General features: G+C 41.5%; 1 protein-coding gene across 2 annotated transcripts in view; it reads right to left on the minus strand.

Moving 5' to 3' along the window:
* The window catches only part of WWC2 (WW and C2 domain containing 2), a 146,487-nt gene that overhangs the window by 33,228 nt on the left and 89,102 nt on the right, over window positions 1-24,157 (minus strand). For both annotated transcript variants that reach the window (XM_063458143.1, XM_063458144.1), the window contains 6 exons: window positions 23,443-23,685; window positions 20,396-20,485; window positions 13,995-14,596; window positions 8,043-8,172; window positions 6,973-7,044; window positions 6,808-6,891 (listed from right to left, as the gene is read on the minus strand). In XM_063458143.1, the coding sequence (XP_063314213.1) occupies window positions 6,808-6,891; window positions 6,973-7,044; window positions 8,043-8,172; window positions 13,995-14,596; window positions 20,396-20,485; window positions 23,443-23,685 (1,221 nt within the window). The remainder of the gene's footprint in view (window positions 1-6,807; window positions 6,892-6,972; window positions 7,045-8,042; window positions 8,173-13,994; window positions 14,597-20,395; window positions 20,486-23,442; window positions 23,686-24,157) is intronic.

Here is a 24,157-nt window from a genome sequence, read left to right on the forward strand (position 1 = left end):
TTCAATTCCGAAATTTCAAGAACCCCACGTAATCGCACCGGATTCCAATATCCCTTTAACTTTTACAACACACATCGTATCTGCTAAACATAAATAAAACATTTCATCCCAGTTTAGTTTACATAGTCTGCATGGAAAATATTCTGAGAAACATTAAAACTATACCAGCGTCTTTCTAAGTCCCTTGCAGTAGCCGGAGCTATTTATTTTATTTAAGTTGCAGGCAAACTAAGCTCGTAAATGATTTATGTCAGCAAGGAGTTAAAAATATGCAAGAGATTTTCAATTATTAAATTACTTTTATTTTCTTGAAAGCTCTTAGAAGAGGTTTAATCCTCAGTAAAAAGAAGAAGGAATAAAAAAAAAAAAAAAAAGCTTATGTAGTTGCAATTAGGGAAGGCAATACCAAGATGAAAGAGATAACTCAGACATCAACCAAAACAGCAGTCTCCATTGTATCTGCTTTACACCCTTTGAACTTGTATATCTAGTGCAACACAAAGCACTTAGTACTTGAGAGTATTGTTTTCCCCTTTAACTCTTCTAATAAAGCGAACTCTCTAACTTGCTCCCTGAAGGTTGTTTTGAAGAAGTCAATGTGAGGAAAATCTGCCTATAGTCTTAGAGGCTTACGTATGACTATGACCGTAAGACAGATAACCCTAGTCCTTGTAGCACCAATGCAATTAAAGAGATGTACACTTCCTAATTCTGGCAGCATTATAAATAATATTCTAGTCCAGTCATGATTAACCTTTGCACACCCCAGATGTTTGTGAACTACATTTCCCATTATGCTCAGCCAACCCTGTGCTCAAAGTAGGGTTTCTAGAGACATTATAATATATCACAAAAACAAAGTGGTTTATAAATGTGTCTAGAAACCGGACATGGAATTATTCCCCACCCCCACCCAACACATGCCAAGTGTTGGAGCACTGTAGGGGTTAATAATTGGCGTGTAAGAGGTTAATGCTTAGTGTAGCATTTCAGGGTAATGTGCAGTGTGTAAGGTGATGTAAGGGTTAATGGTTAGCTTTAGTGTGCATGTTAAAGGGACACTATAGTCACCAGAACAACTACAGCTTATTGCATTTGTTCTGGTGAGTAGAATCATTAGCTTCATGCTTTTTGCTGTAAACACTGTCTTTTCAGAGAAAATGCAGTGTTTACATTACAGCCTAGTGATAACTTCACTGGCCACTCCTCATATGGCTGTTAGAGATCCTGCCTGGGTCGTGGCTGCCTAAAATGCCTCCCTCTGCATACAGACACTGAACTTTCCTCATAGAGATTAATTGATTTAATTCATCTCTATGAGGAGATGCTGATTGGCCAGGGCTGTGTTTGAATCATGCTGGCTCTGCCCCTAATCTGCCTCTTTGTCAGTCTCAGCCAATCCTACGGGGAAGCACCAGGGCCGGACTGGCCCACCGGGATACCGGGAAATTTCCCGGTGGGCCGCGGCACCTGGGGGCTGCACTGAGCAAGTATGTGCCACCGGGTGCCCGGTCCGGTGGCACACACTCTAAGGGGGCCGGCGGCCGCATTCCGCACTGGAGCCGCCGGACCGGGTGGCACTCGGCAGTGGCTACATACCAGGGTCGTAGCCACTGTGGCCAGCCTCTTCTCCTGGGGGGCCCAGGAGCCGGCCACCTCAGGGCCCCCCGAGGCTGGCACTGCTGACACCCCACGGCCGGTCATGCGGGCGCGCGAGGGAGCACTCTCCCCTGAGTGCTTCCTCTTCAGCTCCCTCGCGCACCGCACCGATACCGGAGCCGGAAGATGACGTCATCTTCCGGCGCCGGCATCCCTACGCAGCGTGCGAGGGAGCTGAAGAGGAAGCACTCAGGGGAGAGTGCTCCCTCACGCGCCGGCCAACCAGATAGACAGCCCACCCAGTGACCGGCCGCCCAGGAGCCCAGCAGCACCACTGGACCCCAGGGAAGCCCCTCTCTACACTCCAAAAGGTAAGGAGGCTGGGGGGATTAAATTTAAAAAACCGTTCGTGTTTTAGCGTTCGTGTTTTAGCGTTCGTGTTTTAGCGTCTGCTAGTGAGTGTCTGAGTGTGTGTCTGCTAGTGAGTGTTACTGTGTGTGTCTGTTACTAAGTGTGTTTGTGTGTGTTAGTGAGTCTGTTTGATATCTGTTAGTGAGTGTGTGTTTGTCAGTGAGAGTGTATGTTTTGTGTTAAAGGACCACTCTAGTGCCAGGAAAACATACTCGTTTTCCTGGCACTATAGTGCCCTGAGGGTGCCCCCACCCTCAGGGTCCCCCTCCCGCCCGGCTCTGGAAAGGGGAAAAGGGGTAAAACTTACCTTTTTCCAGCGCTGGGCGGGGAGATCTCTGCCTCCGATCCTCTTCCGTTCCGCCCTGTCGGCTGAATGCACACGCGCGGCAAGAGCTGCGCGCGCATTGAGCCCGTCACATAGGAAAGCATTTACAATGCTTTCCTATGGACGCTTGCGTGCTCTCACTGTGATTTTCACAGTGAGAATCACGCAAGCGCCTCTAGCGGCTGTCAATGAGACAGCCACTAGAGGATTTGGGGGAAGGCTTAACCCATTAATAAACATAGCAGTTTCTCTGAAACTGCTATGTTTATAAAAAAAATGGGTTAACCCTAGCTGGACCTGGCACCCAGACCACTTCATTGGTGCCTAGAGTGGTCCTTTAAATCTGTTTTTATTGAGGTCAACACAATAAGCAGTTTTCCCACGCAGGGGATAAAGCGTAAACAATTCATTCATTATGGAAAAACATGAATAGATATGTGTACAATTTTATCATAGCATGTTATAGCCCTACAATGCGGTACACTTTTCATATGTTTTTTCTGCATTGGCTGAGTTCAAAATGGGGCCTCATATGTTACTCTGCCGTTAAGTTGTGGTAAAGCTTTCCGTATATGATCAATTGTAAGCATAAAGTAATAACAGTCAGGCTACGCATGTCCGCTAAGGAGATCTTAAAACGTTGCCAATATCAGTACCTGATTGGAACGTAGGCAAGTAAGACTGCTACTTTCAGAGTTTAGGGATGACCCTTTTAATTACAGCAGCTATTTAGGCAAAACATAAGGCATGTAGCAAAATCAAGAAACCCCGCACTTTACAGTATAGTAGCCCAGTTGCAGAATGGTATTTGGCCAACATGCGACCAAAGCATAAAGTACTTCAGAAAGTGGTAAAACTTAGCCTGAGTTGGCGGGAGGAGGCATTATGCTGAGGCGTTAATGATGTGCATTGCGTTATGTTACCAGGTATCGTATGGCTAATGTGTGTGTCAAATAATTGTATGCATATACCTGAAGAGTGTATCATTACTATGTTAATCAGCATAGCGCCTAAAGTAAACGTTCTGTATAGAATAAACTGAGGAAAATGGATAAGATAACTTAATTAACTAAGACCTGATGTTAACTGTGTAATAAAAATGTCCATCTGCTTGCAAATCATTCAAGACTATATGCGGATAGTCTAGCGTATGACTATGTGGCAGGTTAACACTGTATTATGCAGACAAGCAGAACCTGCTATGATAAAAAGAAATGTGGTTTAAAGTCATTGCTGCAGGGTCCAATGCGTTTCAATCCGTAGTGACTTGTAGATAAAAAAAAAATTAAAATAATGTAAAAGTACTGAAAAATAGAAGAAATAAAGGTGGATATGTAAAGTCAAGATGACCATAGCCAAGATTTCTGTGATAATCCGATCGGGGCTGTTCCCAGCTTAGCAGGTATGACCCTAGTGTGTCGGGTCTCCATCAGCCCTCCCCAGGGAGTGTATGTTTTGTAAGTGAGTGTGTATTTGTCTGTCGCTGAGTGTGTCTCTGTCAGTAAATGTGTGTGTCTGTTAGCAAGTGTGCATGCGTCAGTTCGTGAGAGTGTGTGTCTTCAGCACTAACCTTTCCCCAGCGCCGGACTCCCTTGGTTCTGGGGATCCCTCCGCCTCTCAACTCTGAATGCGCATACACGGCAAGAGCAGTGCACGCATTCAAACCGCCCATAGGAAAGCATTACTCAATGCTTTCCTATGGACGTTCAGTGTCTTAGAATCGTGGAAGCTCCTCTAGCGGCTGTCAGTGAGACAGCCACTAGAGGCTGGATTAACCCTCAGTGAAACATAGCAGTTTCTCTGAAACTGCTATGCTTTCAGCTGCAGGGTTAAAACTAGAGGGACCTGACACCCAGACCACTTCATTGAGCTGATGTGATCTGGGTGTCTGTAGTGGTCCTTTAAGTGTGTGTGCATCTGGATGCACTGGCGTACATACCGCGGTCGCAGGGGTCTCAGCCCTGCAACCCCTGCGACCAGGTGCCCGCCGCCATGGATCAATTTTCGCACCGGGGCCCCATGGATCAATTTTCGCACCGGGGCCCCATGGATCAATTTTCGCACCGGGGACCCATGGGTCATGTGTATGCCCCTGACTCCTGTCACTAATGCTGGGGGCTGAGGGAGGAGCAACGTCAATTTTTACAGTTGTGGCCTACATACATTCACCATTTCAGTTCCATTACCAAGCTTTCCTTAATATGTCAAGGTAGTTGGACTGAAACATTGATTACATGCAAAGGCACGTCTGCTTAAAATAAATCAGCACTTTTGTTTATTTTGAAGCCTATGAGTGCTTTTTTTTACGTTGGAGTAATAATTTTTAATTTTAAGTTCTCTTTTCTAACTGTATCTGCACACTATGCTGGCGCGACGCATTATGGGGCTGGTAAATATTTTTTTCCAGGGCTGCTTTTAATTCCCAGTCCGGCCCTGGGAAGCACTGTGATTGGATCAGGCTACCACTTCTGATGATGTCAGCAGACAGCTTGTTTTTCTGAGGCAGACAGGGCCAGCAGCTCCAGGCTTGAATACAGCAAGATTTTTACTATATTTATGGAGGCATGAGGGGCCCCAGGGGGCCAGATAGCGGTTTTAACACTATATGGTCAGGAATACATGTTTGTGTTCCTGACCCTATAGTGATCCTTTAAAGGGTTACTCCAACCCTGGTAATAAAAAAAATTACAAGGCGTAGCTGGCAGCGGAGCAGAGCGGTCGCACTCACCAAGAGCTCCCCAATACAAACCACTAACAAAGCGTTATTTCAGGTGAAATCCGACGACCACCCGGGCTCAACAACCTACACCTGACACAGGATTAGCCATGGAATGCAAACACAAGAAAACCAGAGCAGATAAAGACCCGACTACCCACGATATCGGGGAACTTCTCCGGCGCTCGCAAAAGTCCGCATGGTACAAGATGGCGGCGGGAGATGACGGCTACTCATTTTCATCTGATGATCTCTCTATAGACCCCGGAGAAGGTATGGCACAAGCCCTACCATCCAACCCAAAGCCCTCACAAGCCACTGCAGAAGACCCTGTCACGCCTTCTATCCTTAAGAGCATGCTGGCAGAGCTTAGATCCAATATCGCAGCAGACATGGCCGGTATAAAAGAGGCAGTAGGGTGGGGGTCACTACCAGGGTCCAGCGACTGGAGGCCTCAACTACCTCCCTAGAGGCAAGGATAGCGTCCTTAGAACAAGCACTTACTGAGGTGCAATCACAGAAAAGCATAACAAACAACTGGATAAACACCCTTGAGGACCTTCGACGATGCTATAATATCAAGATCCGTGGCATTCCGAATTCAATAAGCCAGACAGACCTGCCGCCCAGACAGGCAAAAGCAATATATAGCAATGATAAATGCCCTATAAGGAATAATTAATAAGTTCTCCCTGTAAAAAAGGTTTCTAAACGTACCTTAATCCAGGGCCAGGCAAAGCTCCTGGCACAGATTTTCCATGCCCGTCATGATATCACCCTACACTTTTGTGGTCCAATCACAGACTTCTCAGAGAAGCCTGTGGTTGGACAGTTTCATTGGCTCAGAGCACATATACACAATCTGAGCTGGTGAGAGGAGGAGGGATGGAGAGAGTAAGAGAGGGAAGCAACGTTTTTACATCTGTTGGCGGCGTGCAGGGCGTTCTGAGATGAAAAATATGCAAACAATTGACGTTCAGGAGCCTGGAACAGAGTTCTGGGCCTAAGTCACATCTACTGAGGATGCAACTAGCCCCAAACACACAATTAAGAATAGCTCTGCATGTTAAGCGTTTCATGCAGAAACACTGCACATCCAAAGTCGTATCACAATAACCACATCAAAGAACTAAAGTGGCCATGGTGGCTGGAGTAACCTTTTAATCTGTAGGGCAACGCAGGGAAAGGGAAGACTATTATAAGGTCACAATTTGGCCATGTCCCAGAACTGCTTAAGATTAGTGGGAATTAGTATTGGTTGGAAGCAATTTCAGCTGCTGACAATAAGATGGTATTAGGTTCTACTTGTAACTTGCACTAATATCAGCAGACATTACATATATGTACTGGTTCTGATTCAGATTAGGGCCATTAGAATACATGGAGATGATCTATGCATTATAGCACATTCACTGTTTGAAATAACACACATGATTTCACCACTCATACGATACAGGACTCTAAAAATAAAACAACAAGCAGATCATGTAATATACATACATTATATACATATACAGTATACACACACAGTTTTATTATATTAACCCCGTATTTTAATACGTTTCTTCATTACAGCACTGGCAGGAACACAGTAGCTACCTGCCAACAGGAATGATTACACTTCTTAATGTTTCAACTGGATTTAGTTCCCTGCGAAAAGCAATGGCTGCAGGTAAGGGTGTATCTTACTAAGTGCTAATGGGAACTCCCTTGCTTGTATCAACCAATATGTAGCACATGCAGCATTTTTACTTACATTCTGGACCCATACGGGACACATGAGTGATTGTTTTGTGCCTGGACAATGATGATGACGAAGCTGGATTTTCCTGAATCATATCTAAAGAAGGAAAGACAAAAAATGATATCGCTCTGATTTTAAAACAAAAATATTAAAAACACTCAGAATTGCATTTCTCACCTGAGAATTAACTGAACTTGAACAGACCCTAGAGATGTATAGTCTTCCGAAGAAGCTGGATCCTCACACGCTCTGTAATATGAAGAGAAAGAGCTTAATCTTAATCCCGACAGACTTATTATGACGAGACAGGGAAGCCAGGAAACCCCAAAAAAGATCTTTGGCAGAAGCACAATTTAAGGCTTTAGAACGATATCAAATGTTCACTAAATTCTTATTTTACATATTTCCTTCTACTTAAAAAAAAAAAAAAAAAAAACTCATGCGACCAGAGGGTTTATTTACTAAGTAAAACGCTGAGAAAGCCAACAACCAAGATAGCAAAATCTACTTAAAAAAGAAAAAAGAAAATATTTATTTAGACAGCGGAGATTTTTTTCTTGGCTAGCGTTGATACTATTACCCACGTCTGGTAAGTCATTTGTCATCAGATCACTAAGCACCATTTAGTGAACAAAGCCCCAGATGTCCCCCACAATTCGTACGCTCATTGGAAATGTATACTGGAAATCGGCAGTGAAGTCAAAATTGGCCTGCAGTCTGGTAATCCGGTTGCATCCTGGTTAATTTATTGTGGCACATAATCAACATTTTGGTTCACAACGATGCCTTCATTTAGTCTTGAGAAAGACTGCTCCGAGAGTCAAAATGTTGCTTGTGTGTGACAATAAGTTAATCAAGACACTACGTGTGCCAGATACTTTGTATGTATTGCCATTTAGAAGCTTGGCCATTCTAGACGTCCATGTGGCTACTGGTTGTTTGCGTTTTTGGATGTATGCCTTCCTCTTTTTGCTTCATCTGGTAAGATGGCAACACGTCAGGTAAGGCAGCTTACATCTAAACATCACTCAAAGATGACAAACCTGGTTCTTTACAATAGAGCTCATTCAGAAACATTTAAAAGCAGTACAGAATATTTATCAAATGTGTACAGTACAGCTTTTTCTGCTCACGGCATACAAGTAGGAAAATTAAAGCTTAATGCACACTTCTAACTTGAGTTTAATAGATTAATTTAGCATCTGCAACAGAACAGTAACATGGATCTATTTCAGCAGAATACATACGCTTTCACACATGGTTCATATACGCCACTGTCTCCTGCCACAGACTCATCTGACACTGCCGCAGACACACTGCATGCTGCAGTCTTTTCCTGTTGAGTGTCACTCTCCGATTTTCCAGAAAACTCAAGATCTAAGGCAGGGAAAACAAAACACAAAAGCATTGTCACATCACAGTAAGCGTATGTTACACAAGGTGTACAATGTACTCTACAAAAATGGCTGTATTAATCTTCCATCCTTACTGGATGACTAGGCAATAGAACAGTTGACTTATCAAGCTTGTGTTCTAAAATGAAAACTATGTGTTGTCATTTAAAAACAGTGTATAAATACTTCAAAGTTTCTGGTTTCTGAGGATCTACTTTATCTATTATAAATATATATTTTTTTCTTTCTTTTTTGAAAACTGTGTTCTAAAAAGAACACAAAAGAGAAACCTTCCACAAGGGTAATATCTACAGACAAAAACTTCTTTATTGTTCCAATGAACAAGTTCCACCACGAGCTGTAACTCCTAACTTTTCATCTGTAACCCTTTTTGAGGAAAAGGTTCCCCTGTGGCTCACCAAAACTAATTTTAAGGCATATTGTAAAGTACCATGTGGGGCTGTCATTATGTGCGAGCGAGTGCGTATAGTAGTGCACTCCTCTCCCTTACATCTTGTTCTGATGTGTTAAGATCTACAATATAAAGCCTTGAAACTTATTGCTGGATGTCTTTCTTTAAGCTTGTACAGAAGTATGCTGATTTTTTTTTTTATATATCACCTCTTATGATAAAAGAAGCTTTTTTCCCCTCATATTTGGTTGTGTGATGGGGAGAAGGTGGTGACAGAATTTATTGATTACCCCCGGGAATAGCTCAAACCGTCCTCAAAATGACAATGACACAGACTGACTTTAGAAGGACTTGTTATTGCGCCTTGCATCCTGACAGCAGGAGGTCCCCACAGTTCCCCAAATAACAGACGCGACTTCAGATGTACCTTTCAAGAGATGTGTGCCAGGGACGGGTGTTTCAAAAGCAGAGTGTAGACTTAAAACATTTAACCCATCTACATTTCAAGCAGAGTACCATGGAGTGTAGGAACAGCAGTTAAATGGTGATTATTATAGTATTCACGCTGGGTGCTTGCTGTGTTTACAGGCTATGAAACAATCCCTGTAATTTCATTTTAACCCTGTACTGGCCTGGATTTAATTGATATATGTATGTATATATAAGTGTCAAAGGCGTGGGAAGCTATTAGGGTATGGTACCAAGGTCACTGAAAGGGGAAAAGCCAAAGACTGTCATGTGCTTCTCTCACGACTACCATTTTGCATTCTAAAAATCATGGACACTGATATATATGCACCATGTATCCACAAAGAATGTAATTAACAAAAAGCCCTAAAGAATTCATAATAATCTCTCGTCTTTATTACCACATGCTTGCTACAACCAAACCATCCAACATTTAAAACCGAGAAAGGAAAGACATGGAGAGTTTTCTCTTTTAGTAACTTCATTACATATTGATCACCTGAGTTATTTATAATAAAAAAACACAAAAAAACCAAACAATGTATCTTTCTTACATAAACAAATTGCTAAAAACATTACTGTAGTTCAATTCCAGACACATTGCTTGAGTTTTATAAGGAGTTAATACAAACTAGAGGCAGCAGAATAGAATAACTGCGGGATTTGAGTCCAAAAGAGAAGCAATATAACAGTATGATATTAACTAATATATGCAGAAAGCTAAACATGGGCTGGCATCTTTGAGACAGGACTGTTATGGTATCTGGGGTTTGCTGATCAGGTGCCCACCACATGACTCCATGGATTGAAAATTACAATATGGTCACATGCATAGATATATCATGTGCGCTCCAGTGCTAATGTATGTTCTGAGCACACAGGAATGACCCATGCAAATTAAATTTCTTTGTCCATTTTTCAATGCTTGGTGGTATTAAGTTGTGTAAAGTGACAAAGTGGGACACTTTCATTGCATGGTTGATAGTGTGAGTGTGGTCAGGTGTGGTGGGGCTGTTGTAAATTTTTTTTTTAATGTGATTTACTAGTAATTTAATCATAATAATAAACATATTTATGTAGATTCAAAGCACATTATTGTGAGTATTGTTGCTGTGGAGCTCTGTTATACAGTCAGACAAACTAATAACATGGAGCTTCAAGAAAACAGGGACATGAGAACTAGAAAAGAGGAATATTATAGTCTTGCAGTTTCTGTCTTTAGGTCTCCCATTGACGGCGTCCCAAAATACAATTCACTGACTTCACAGTGCAGGTACTCTATACTTATACTAAAAACTAAATGACACGCAGGGCCGGCCTTAGGGGTGTGCGAGCTGTGCGGCCGCACAGGGCGCCATGGAGCAGGGGGCGCCCTGCGGCCGCATAGCTCACACGGCAGGGGCGTATTAGCCGCGAGGCAAACAAGGCATTTGTCTTGGGCGGCATTTTCCAGGGGGCGGCAAAAAAAAGCCACCCCCAAATGCCCAAGGCAAATGTCTTGTTAGCCTTGCGGCTAACAGACATGCTGCTGGGCGGTCGGGCGGCGCTGGCGGGCGGGCGGCTGGCGAGGGAGCACTTCCTCTGAGCTGTCTGCTCAGCTCCCTCGCGTGCTGCAGAGTGAGGCTGGGAGCCGGAATATGATGTCATATTCCGGCTCCCAGCCTCACTCTGAGGCGCGAGAGGGAGCTGAGCAGACAGCTCAGAGGAAGTGCTCCCTCGCCAGCCGCCCGCCAGCCAGTGCCGCTCGCCCAGCAGCCACTGGACCACCAGGGAGGAAGAGATACCCCCCTCTCCCCCAGCATTCCCAAAGGTAAGGAGTGTTTAAAGAAATTTTAAAAAATGTGTTAATGTGGGTGAGTGTGTGTGTGTCTGTTAGTGTGTGTCTGTGTCGGTTAGTGTGTGTCTGTGTGTGTCTGTTAGTGTGTGTGTGTGTGTGTGTGTCTGACTGTGTGTGTATGTGACTGTTTGCCTATGTGTGTGTGTATGTGTGTGCGTGACGGTCTGCGTGTGTGTGTGTGTGTGTGACTGTCTGCCAGTGTGTGTGTGTCTGTCTGTCTGTGTGTGTGTGACTGTCTGCCAGTGTGTGTTTGACTGTTTGTCCGTGTGTGTGACTGTGTGTGTGTGGATGTTTGCCTCTGTGTGTTTGGCTGTTTGTGTGTGGCTGTCTGTGTGTGACTGCCAGCCTGTGTGTGTGGCTGTCTGCCTGTGTGTGTGTGTGTGTGTGTGTGTGACTGCCTATGTGTGACTGTCTGGGCAGACTAGATGGGCCGAATGGTTCTTATCTGCCGTCACATTCCATGTCTGTGTGTGTGTGTTTGTGTGTGGCTGTCTGTGTATGACTGCCTGAGTGTGTTTGTGTGTGGCTGTGTGTATGACTGCCTGAGTGTGTTTGTGTGTGTGTGTGTGTGTGTATGGCTGTCTGCCTGTGTGTGTGTGTGTGACAGGGTGTGTGGGAGGAGGGGACGGGAAGGGGGAAGGAGTGGGGGAGGAGGGGACGGGAAGGGAAGGGGGGGCGCTGTGAAGATTTTTCGCACAGGGCGCCCAAATGCCTAAGGCCGGCCCTGATGACACGTCCTTAATTATGTGAGTGAATCTCCAAAAACACAACTAAAAATGAAAGCTAGAAAATTGTGTGTCAATATAAATAAAGAGTAAACAAGTAACAAAAAGATGGGCTGTCCCAAGACAATGAAAAGTGCACTGGGATGTTTCCCTAAATGTGGAAATTACAATGCATTTTGTAAGTTCCTTTAGTATGAATATAGAACTTTTCTATAGGTTTACTGGATTCGATGGTGCGTGTCAATTGAAGACACAACTGAAATCAAGGATTGTGCTGGGGAAGGACTTACCCAAGTTGGAGCCCTGAGAAAATAACCCCTCCAATTACGTAATTTGTGACGAAGCAACTTTAAAACACGATAATTGGAGTTATTCACACAGCATACTGTGGGGGTAATGCTGTGGATGCAGGTTTAAATATGTAAGTTTGCAGGTGTAGAGTTTATAAATTTAGATAAATATAATACTCTGAGTTCTTTCATAGATTTTGCATCGTTTATTGATGTAATTTACAGATCAGGTTTTAGGCTGAAGCCCCTGATTTTCTCACCACTCCGCAATCACCATAATACTCACTATGGGTCAAATCACCTTATCAGAGCTTAAATAATATGGGAGTTTTGTCCTGCGACACGCGAGGGAGCTGAGCAAACAGCTCAGAGGAAGTGCTCCCTGTGAGTGTGTGTCTGTTAGTGAGTGTGTGTGTCTGTTAGTGAGTGTGTGTGTCTGTTAGTGAGTGTGTGTGTCTGTTAGTGAGTGTGTGTGTCTGTTAGTGAGTGTGTGTGTCTGTTAGTGAGTGTGTGTTTCTGCGTATCTGTCAGTGAATGTGTGTGTGTGTGTATTTAGAAGGCGGGGTGGGGAGAAGGGTTGGGTGGGGGTGGCGTGGGGGGGGAGAGGGGGGCGCCTGAGTTTTGTCCTGCCTAGGGCAGCACAAAACCAGGATACACCACTGGCTGGGTATACATAGCCTAGTGTCCAATGTAGTCTCTTAATATGGTGGAGCAAAATGTAAATAATAATCATTATTATTTTTGTTATTATTATGTTATTATTTATATAGCGCCATCAAATTACGCAGCGCTTTACAGTGGGTAACCCACAACAATATGTTGTACTGCAGGCTTAGACAACCTTCTGCACTCCAGATGTTGTTGACTACATCTCCCATAATGCTTATACCCACAATGCTGACCGCAACATTTAACCTACCCCTGCTGTAGTGGATATGGTGCTTTGAATTTCCATTTCAAACTATAAAGCAACTCATTCCCTTAGTCCAACCATTATACTCACTCATCTGAGATTGTGTATTCCATTCTAATTAATTACCAAATTTCAGCCGTCATTATTGGTTTCAAAGAGATAAATTAATTAAAATGAGACGATCGGTGGCTTACAATTGCCTGTTTCTGCCAAAGTGACAAGTACTGTTTCTGCCACTAGATGGCAGGGTAACACAACACACAGCTCACTAACATTTTTTCCTCTTCATTGAAAACACAAATTACCCCAAATAAGCTGAGGTATTAAAGTCACACTGTTTTTATGCAGCAGGAGGTCTATTCAAAGAGAAATCAAGCTGCATTTTTGTCACAAAGTAATACAGGTTTTTGAAAGCTGCTGCTTAGCAGGCGGGAAAAAAAACTCTAACAGCCCCTACAGTCACTTTGTCTGCTTTTGTTTGTATTTGCATAACAACACTAGTCCTTTGCGATTTCTATTCTAATTATATCATTAGATGGCAAATCTACACGATGGACCTGTGTGATCTATAAAATTATATGCATCTCAGCTTACCGCTTTATCCTTAACACAGATTGCTGAATGAATTCCTCAGCACAGGGGTTGGTGTTAAGACACAGAAGTAAATCTTTAGTTGGCTTTTTTGAGCCACTGTTAATATTCTCCCATAAATCTTGAACCATTGTTGCATTTTGCCCAGAGCGGTTACGAACCACTGGGAATAGCTGCCCATTGCCCTCATGAACTACCAGGAATCTTATATAAACAGTTCTCTTGAACTACTGTGAACACTTGCCTATAGCGATTTTGAATCTCCTTGAATCTTGTGCCTTTCGTTCTTTGAAATTATTGTGAATGTTTGCTCATAGCATCTGAAACAATGTGATGGATTCACTGACCAGTAAAGGTCTGCACAGTCATAACATTTTCTATATGAAGCAATTCCCTAATAATCCTTTCAACATAACTGCTTACTTGATAGAAGGCATGGGCATGTCTTTTTTTTGTCCTATGAAAATGTGTTAACACTTTGTTACATTTATCTTTACCTATATTTTAATTTTTTTAAACTTAAAAGCAAAACTTTTTTGCCAAAAACCCTTATTTTTTATATTTCTTACCTATTCTTCCTTCGTGCAATGCTATTGAAGCTTGCGGCCTTCTACATTCCACAATAGATTTCCCTTCAGGCAATGCTGAAGATTCTCCAATGACTGGGTCCAATAAATCCAAATTTTCACGCAGGCTCAAATCTACAAACGTCCCAGAAAGTTCACAGCTCTCAAAATCAGTCCTGAGCGAGTCTTGAGAAGTCAATGAAAAAGCTCCTTCCAAGACTGGGGGAGAGCCAGGTGGAGACAATGATGAAAGAGAAGATAGAGATGATAGTGAGGTCACGGATTTAGGTGGTTTGGCCTCTTCAGAGTCCTGCTGGGGGGTAGGAGAGTTGGTATAGTCTGTCCTGCCATGGCAATGGACCACTTCATTTTCATGGATTGTGGTAATAGGTCCAGAAGGAATGTAACCACTCTTTTCTTGCAACAAAAAGTCTAGCTTATACTGATAGTCCAAGTCTGTCCCATGATCTCCTTGGCTATAGAAGAGGTCAGTGGAACTTAGAGAATTGAGAGAACCACGGCTAGATGTGTTCAAGGAACCACGACTAGATGCTAAGGAGCCAAGGCTGCTTCCTGAAGATACAGACAATGTACTAGCAGACAGACTGTAATATAAACAGAGGAATGGATTGCATTATCAATTTAAGAAAACACATCACTGTTATGTGTTTTATAAAATCAATCTTAATTATTTTAACAGGAAAAAATAAAAATAAATAAAAAAAGTTTAGACCCCCCCCCCCAACCCACACCCCCCCCCCCCCCCAAACATAATGCCGTAAAATTTAAAAGAAAAAAGCTAAAACTGAACACAAAGACAAAAATCAAATCAAGGAACAAATCACAAGAGAAATGCACGGCAGGACAAGAAATGAAAGATTTTAGAGTGGACATGTTAAAAAATACAGACAAAGAAATGTGTGGTGTTCGGAAAGTCAGTGTTACATAGTCATTTAACTAGTCAATTTAAGAAAAGCAGTTAAAATACAATTCTTAATGGCACTTCCCTGTGATTATTCAAGCTAGCAGTCTTGTCAAACTCAATTAGCTCTCCAAATACAATCCCTGTGTTTGTTTGTTTATTTTGCTACAAAATAATTAGGAGTACCAAACAGATCATTATTATTTTTGGATTATTAAATAGTGTTCATTTAAAGAAATTTATATGAGAGGATCACACAAAATTAATATCCCAAATGACAAAGACATTGTGCTAATGTGAAGTCGTATCATTTGAAATCAATGTTTGATTTCCAGAAAACAATAAAATTAACAAGTCAGATATTATCTGAATTTAAATGAATTTTACGTTTAACAGCACACAGAGAAAGGAAGTTCAACTATGTACATAATACTATCATACTCACCTGTTACACATCTTATTGCTAGAACAATAACTGTATTTTAGCAAAAAAGCTGTAAAAAAAGTTGTAAAACACCCCAAGAATCACAACCACTACAGAACACTGCAGGTGGCTAATAGAAACTCCATTGAGGCAGTGACTGGCAGATCTTAGGTAAGTTGTCAAAGAGCTCACAAATGGTCTGCCTACGCACCCTGTAACTACGTACAGTGCAATATAGTGGTTATGGTGCTTTGAGTGTCCCTTTAACATTGTATAAAGAAAAATTTATGAAGCAGTGTATAGGGTTGCTGGACTGAAATGGTAGGGCAGGGGTAGGCAACCTACGGCACTAGTGCCATGCACGGCACTCGAGGTGTCTTTGCACGGCACTTAAGGCTGCTAGAGCCAAACAGGCTCTGGCCTATCAGGATTCTTAGTAAAACTTCAGATATCTGCTATTCCGAAAAGGTGGTGAAGGACAATCCTCAGTTTATGCATTGCAGCACATAGAGGAAGTGAGCTCAGATCACCTCCTCCCAGCACTTGTGAATGGGAATCCACACTGTAGTAGAGCAGCTCGCAGTTGCTGTTTCAGCTCCTGTCCTTGACATGTACCTGGCCAGCCTAGTCTCCACTGGAAGCCACCCACACTGCTAGATATACACAGAAATGCAGAATAACCCTCCCCTCATACAAATAATACGGACAGCCCACACACAAACATACACACAATCCGCACAAACGAAACACCACTAACAATCCACATACATGCACACAACCCCACATGCAATACCCCAAACAGCCCCCACACACTACCAAACACACACTGTGACATATCCATCCCCACACACACAATTCCACAAGCAGCCCCCATACACAGCCCACATTCATATGTATCATACACAATACCATAAACTACTCATGAACATATACAATATATAATAGCTCATGAACATATACAATATATAATAGCTCATATACGCAGGGCCGTCTTTAACGTGGGGCAAACTGGCCAGCTGCTCTGTGAGCTCTGCTGGCCTCAACTATTTCTAACCCTCTGGCCGGTAATCCGCACACTAAGGAGGCCCACCGGGTGGCCCATGCACAAAGGACCACCCGGTGGGCTTCTGTCAGCAGGGGCCCGGTTGCACACTGAGGCACTTTAACAGCGCAAGCGTTTGCTTTTCGGGAGCAGGCTGGGAGGAAGTGACGGCCGCGCATTACTTCCTCCCACAAAGAGAGGAGCGCGCGGGAAAGAAGAGTAGGCAGATTGGAGGGGGGCTGGCCAAGAGCGCTAGACCCCAACTCCCAACACCTTCAGCCACCAGCAGGAAAGGTAGGAAACTGGAGGGTGGTGTATGTCTGTGTCAGTATGTCTGTCAGTGTGTGTGTGTCATCTGTGTGTGTCATCTGTGTGTGTCATCTGTGTGTGTCAGTATGTTTGTGTGTCAGTATGTGTCAGTATGTCTTTGTGTGTCAGTATATCTGTGTATGTGTGTCAGCATGTCTGTGTGTCAGTATGTGTCAGTATGTCTTTGTGTGTGTCAGTATGTGTGTCAGTATATCTTTGTGTATGTCAGCATGTCTGTGTGTGTGTCAGTATGTCTGTGTGTGTATCTGTGTGTGTGTGCAAATTTCAGTGTGTATATATCTCTGTGTGTGTGTATATGTGCATACATCTCAGCATTCACACACTAACACTACACACAAATACACCCCTGCATTCAAATTTCAACACTACGTACAAACACATGTCTGTGTTACACACCAAAATTATATGTAAATACACCCCTGCATTCAAAAACCAACACTACGCAAATACATGCTTGCAATCACGCCAACACCACATACAAACATATTCCATACAAAAACCTGTTTACATTAAAACACACAAAAACTGCTTAGTGCTAAATACAGAGCTGCAAACATGGGTAAATGATAGAGCCCCAGCTGTCAATGCATTTCTGGAGCTGCACGACAGATGGAGATCTACCTTTTTAATCACCCGGGCAACAGGGAGACCCCCAAAAATTCTTGCACCTCTCTACTTTAGGTCCGCCACTGCGTTGAGGTGGAGGACGTGATTGCATGCCTGGGGAGGGGGGACAGGGTCCAGGGGGCCCCAAGCAAATGCTTTGCCCAGGGTCCAGTTACTATTAAAGACGGCCCTGCATATACGCACAAATACAACGATACAAAGCAATTACAGTAAAAATAACACAAGCAGAATACGGCAGCATACACACCTCAAATAAAAATAAATAAAAAATAAGACCGGCACGATACGGGACATCACATTCTTATATCGGCACAGTGCTGCTAAAAGGTTGCCTACCCCTGTGGTAGGGGTTAATCCATCAAACAAGAGGAAACTAAGCTGTCCAGTGACCAAAATTGAGCATAACAATTTACTTTTAATAGATTCAAAATTTAAAAGAGCTGGAAAAATACCTAGCTCCAGACAAATACGCATATTAGGCACTACATAGACCCAATCAGAGAAAGAAGGGAGAACAAAGAGGGTATAGAAAAAAGAGATAATAAATGTAAAATAAAAAATAATGCAAATATTGTCCCTGCTATACTAATAAATAGAAACAGAAACAGTAATGTCTAATTCCCAATGTACAGAGATGTTCTATACTGTTAAATTGAAGCTGAAACAAAATCTCCGTTTAATTGAGACATTGATCATCTAAACAGAGTATCTAATTTGTCAAAGGGAAAGAGAGAGGTTGACTGTTCTAAATTCACAATCTCATAGTGTCAGGCTGAGACAATAGAAATACCCAAGTAGAGGCTAAGTCTGACTGAAACCTATGCAAAAGTGGCCCCGAATGTCTAAACAGTGACTTGGGGTTGCAGCAAAGTTGGTTGCACAGACCTAGACTAATAACAATAGTCTGAATGAAGCCATGGTGAGGCCAGAAGGATCAGCTAATAGGGAAAGTCAATGGCAGAATCTAGTCTAGTGCAGTTTTTCGGTGCCAAAAGAAGCAAAACAAAATGGCATGTTTCGTGAGTTACGGTACATTTTTTATTCCCCTTTGCAGGATTTTCTATTAACCATACAATTACCTTCTCTGAAGCATTTTATTTAAAGACAAGAAACCTTTTTTTAAATGAATCTGTGAAGTAGTTGATAAACCTAGTCAGGAGCACAGGACTCCAGTGCATATTAAAGGGATACTACATTGCCAGGAATACAAAGCTGTATCGCTATGTTACTCAAGCTAGTGCAGCTGCTGAAAGTCATTCCAAAAAACACCCAAAATTAAAGAGACACTATAGTCACCTGAACAACTTTAGCTTAATGAAGCGGTTTTGGTGTATAGAACATGCCCCTGCAGCCTCACTGCTCAATCCTCTGCCATTTAGGAGTTAAATCCCTTTGTTTATGAACCCTAGTCACACCTCCCTGCATGTGACTTGCACAGCCTTCCATAAACACTTCCTGTAAAGAGAGCCCTATTTAGGCTTTCTTTATTGCAAGTTCTATTTAATTAAGATTTTCTTACCCCCTGCTATGTTAATAGCTTGCTAGACCCTGCAAGAGCCTCCTGTATGTGAATAAAGTTCAATTTAGAGATTGAGATACAATTATTTAAGGTAAATTACATCTGTTTGAAAGTGAAACCAGTTTTTTTTTTCATGCAGGCTCTGTCAATCATAGCCAGGGGAGGTTTGGCTAGGGCTGCATAAACAGAAACAAAGTGATTTAACTCCTAAAAGACAGTGAATTGAGCAATACAATTGCAGAGGAATGATCTATACACTAAAACTGCTTTATTTAGCTAAAGTAATTTAGGTGACTATAGTGTTCCTTTAACCACTACAACTCTAGTTTCAAATTGAATGTTAAAGGGGTATGCTAACTACCATAATCACTTCTGATTTTATAAGTGGTCATGGTGGTTGAAGGCTGTATGTGCAGCATTTATGCTTAACCCCTTAAGGACACATGACATGTGTGACATGTCATGATTCCCTTTTATTCCAGAAGTTTGGTCCTTAAGGGGTTAAACACACACACACACACACACACACACACACAGTTCCAGGCTGCCAAATGTCAATTCGTTGTGCTGGAAGTGCTGTCTACAAAGGGAAGCTTGATTCGCCCGCTGCTTCCCTTCGTGTGGATCCTTCTTGATTTCCTTATAGTCATTTGCCTTTTTTTAAAATAACTATATTCTTCCATTAGTCCACCACTCTTTCCCTGCCCTTTCCTGCTCAGAGTGTGCACACGTGCGTTGAGCCTTGAGATTGGATTTCAACGTGGTGTAAGTCATAACTCCGCGTACATTTAAAAAGGGGGTGGATATGATTAAAAGAGCCCAATGGGGCATTATGAGCTTTAAAACGTGTAAGGTTACACATAACAGATATTCTTAACACATGGCTCTGTTCAACTCCTGCATGTGAAAGCAAATGTGGAGTTTCGGTAATTAATTTGTAGTTAATAAGTGCACGGTAGAATCAGCTATTACTGCACAATAACATCTACAATACATTTGGACATCCTTTGCCTGGTAAGCATATCATTGATAAGAAAGTTAAATGCCACAGAAAAAAAGGGAACATTGATGGCTGCTATGGCATATACGGCTACTAAATTTTTTGTTTTGTTTTTTTAAACTTTTTTTTTTTTTTTTTTTTTTTAAGTACCTGACCTTCCCAAAAGTTTACCTAGCTAGCTAAGGGTTAATGGAAAAGATTACATTTTGATTACTGTGCTAAACATTTTGTCTTCATGGAGAATGGCACATCCACCGGCGAGTACACAAAGCATTAAACCTGACTTTCAATTCTCTTTACATTTGTTCAAAGGCTCTGTACTCCAGAAGCCCTGAGTGTGCAGATTACAGAACAGACACACAACAGAATGAAAACATTTAAAGCTTTCACGGTGTGTTCGCTCATGTAACTGCAAATGCTACTTCACCTGTGTTAGTCTGGAAAAGCATGACAAAGAAAAAAAATAATAAAAATAGCATTTCAGTCAGAAAATGCTGCAAGGGGCAATGCTGCGTACGGCAGTAAATGCAGCCAATCTACCTTTTAAGCTGAGAATGCAGATAAGTGGCTAGTTTTGTTGTTTCTTCCAATTTCTTCACAAGTTCTTTCTTTTTCTCCTGAAGTTTCAACCTGAATCAAATAAACAGGATTAGAATTCCCATAGGAAACAAAGAGTTCTCAAAAGCAATGATCTATGTAACATATACTCTCCCATTAAAATGAAACAATTGAGTGTATTTAGACAATTAAAATAAACAAACCTTGATATTTATTTTTAAAACAGTCATACAAAAATGTATCATGAAGGCTACAGAAGTTGTAATAGCAGACCTCATATGAACTACGAAATAGGAAACAGCTGAGATTATTCAGTCTGCCGTGACCCACCTTAACGCGAGTGCTGAAAGCATCTCTGTTTACTAATATTTTAATTCATGAAAATGCATGAATACAATAACCACACAAGCTATAATTGATATTTTCCTGGCCCTATATGTGCCTGTCCTTAAGACAAGCTTCCTTATAGCTTTATAAAATTAATTAGATGGTGACACGTGACGTATATACCACATACTAATACTTGCACTGTATGGGGTAGAGATGGACTTAAGTTTGCAGTGATTTCTTGTTTTTTTTCCCCTGAAGAAGCAATAGATGTTACTATGCCACCAACTTCTTTAATGATGTGTGCCTGCCGTAGGGTGCTTACAGGGATAACCCTTAACTTGACAGGGCTCAGAATTTCATGTCAGGGACAAAATGTACTAGCCACTGCACTCCTTTTATTTTCAGTAAAAAAAAAAAAAAAAAAAACATCTATAGAGTGGATAAAAACTATTTTAGTATTATATATATATATATATATATATATATATATATATATATATATATACACACACACACACACACACACACACACACATACATACATACATATACACACACACACACACACACACACACACACACACACAGTGGTACCTCGGTTTACAAATTTAATGCATTCTCCAGGACGTTTCTTATTGCGAAAAATTTGTAAACCGAAACGCGGTTTCTCATAGGAATGCATTAAAAAACAATATTGCCATTCTGGAGGTCAGAAAAAAGTCAAAATTAGCTGGCATGGAAACCAACCCACAATGCAGAACACACAATAAAAGGCATGCAGACAACGAAGCTCAGCTTCCTACCTTTCCACAGCTTGAGAAATGCACCAAAAAGTCCCAAAACAACAATTTACAGAATGGCTCCAAAACTCTATGCAAAAGCCGCTCCAACACCTCCACCCTCTACGCCACATGCTACCCACAGACTCCAGCATGCTGGGGTCGGTGCTATAAACCTCCCAGGTGCAATGCATCCTGGGGAAACTTGCTTTGTATTGCGAAAAAAAATTGTAAACCGAGGCATTATTTTAAATAGATTTTAATTTGTAAACTGAAAATAACAGGCGTTTGTAAAATATATATATATATATATATATATATATATATATATATATATATATATATATATATATATATATATATATATATATATATATATATAGATGAAAAACCCCTGCACTCCAACCAAAAAATCCAAAATACCTGGTGCTCTGGTTGCTAGATAATACATAGGGGAAGATACCGGCACTCCAAGGATTTATCATTCAAAAGTTCTTCTTTTATCCAACAAATAATTGACGTTTCAGCTTCCCTAAGGAGCTTTCATCAGGAGACACCATCTGATTTGTTAGATACATCTCCATTCGAACATGTAGCTAATATGGTAATTCAAACCACCATATATCTAGCTTTTTATGGATTCTTACGTCCAAGGGAATTCACCATCAGTAATGCAACAGCCACAGAATACCTTAAAATAGTTGATATCCACAAATACATAGATCATTACATTCTTTCACTTCACCACTCTAAAACTAGCCAGATGGGACGCACGGTTGACATACCTTTTTTACCTACCTATAATAAATGGTGCCCAGTTAAGGTGATGGATACATATTTGAAAACCTTTCACAAACAACCACTACTAGAACTACACGGTTCACTACTGCTAAATTCATGCTCTATGTCAGTGTGCCATTGACTAGACTTGGCCTAAATGTAAATCATTACCCAGGACACTTTTTGCATAGGAGCAGCATCATCTGCATTCTCCAACCACATCCCAGCTCATATAATCAAGGCTATGGGACGCTGGAAATAATCCGCTTACACTCTATACATACCAGAACCAGTTAAAGAGTTACGGCAGGCATTTAATGATTTTTTTTTCCCCAAATAATTGATGTTCTGTAGTATGAATACATTTTGTATGGTACACTTCTTTTTTGCCCTCTTTATTACAGACCTACTGCATTGTCGGTTCCAGCACACCACACCTGACGGGTGTTATTAATTATGTTTATTGTATACAAATTAAATGTTATCTTTCCATCACGGCAATATTGCCCTAACCACAAATTTAAGGCTGAGCCTGCAGTTATGGGAGGGGCTTGGGTCCCCTCTATAAGGACTTCCAATCCTCTCCACTTTACCGTTGTTGGTCTGGCGAGTTGCCCCTGCCACCACTCCCTTTTTTCACATCACCCTCTAAGGTGTGCCTCTTTATTACAGGCCTACAGCATTGTCGGTTCGGCCACACCACAACTGACTGGTGTTATTAACTATGTTTATTATATATGAATTATATGTTATCTTCCCATCCCGGCAATATTGCCCTGACCACAAATAAATAAAATATATATATATATATATATATATATATACATACACAGACAGACATATTTATATCCATCCTGATGAAAGTTTGGGTGACAAACTGAAATGTTGATCTTTAATTGAAGAAAATAAAAGTTACGTTTTATTATTCAATACCTTTGGAGTCCTGGGAGTGCAATCTTTATGCTATTTGGTCATATTTATATGTATGAAAGTGTAATAGTTTTAATTCCAGCCTGAAGGCTCTCTTCAAGCCATGCATTAATTGAGGCATGGTCATATATGATTAGATCACAAGGAATTACAAGTTTTACAGTAATGACCCACAAGTGTTCCAAGCTCGGAATGAATCCAGTGATATACCTCTCCGTAAGTGCTTCGCTGGGAGTATTCTTTACAGACAAGAGATCTTCTTCCAGTCGCCTCCTCTCTGCCTCTAGCCGTTCCATCTCATCCGTAGTGCGCTTTCTAGTTGTGACAAACTGAAGTTCTTTCAGAAGCTCTTCCTTTTCATTGATCAACATAAGTTTCTCCTTTTCGATATCGACAGCCCCTGGCCAGGCCTCACTATCCAACTTCGCTAATTCGATCTTTAGATTGGCCATGCTGTTAAAGACATACAAACATGCAAATGAGATGGGTGCAGAGAATATCTGGGTAAATCGATTCTCACTATTCAATAGTACAGAGTCAAAAGAAATATTGTATTTACCAACTCAAAAGATGTTTTAGATAAAGTTCTTACATGATCTAATTATTCCACTTGCTGCTGGGAGAAAGGAGTAAATGAAAGATTAAAAGAAAATCAGTATGTGCTACATTTAGAATCTCTGAAGGAAAAAAAACAAAAAAATGCCATCCATCACTTTCCTATGCTGTTAAGTAAGAAGAGTTGCAAGTGAAAGACAATTACTTAAAGTACACACATAGAGTGCTCACACAATGGAGATAAACTTTTAGAACAATCTTGGCGTTTGCTGGCTTGATCATTAACTTTCAGAATGGTTTCAAAGTGACAGATGTTCCAATTACAGACTTCAACTGTGCAATCATTTTTAAAATACACAATAAAGAAATA

This window comes from Pelobates fuscus, chromosome 6, assembly GCF_036172605.1.
Source record: "Pelobates fuscus isolate aPelFus1 chromosome 6, aPelFus1.pri, whole genome shotgun sequence".
NCBI lineage: Eukaryota > Metazoa > Chordata > Amphibia > Anura > Pelobatidae > Pelobates > Pelobates fuscus.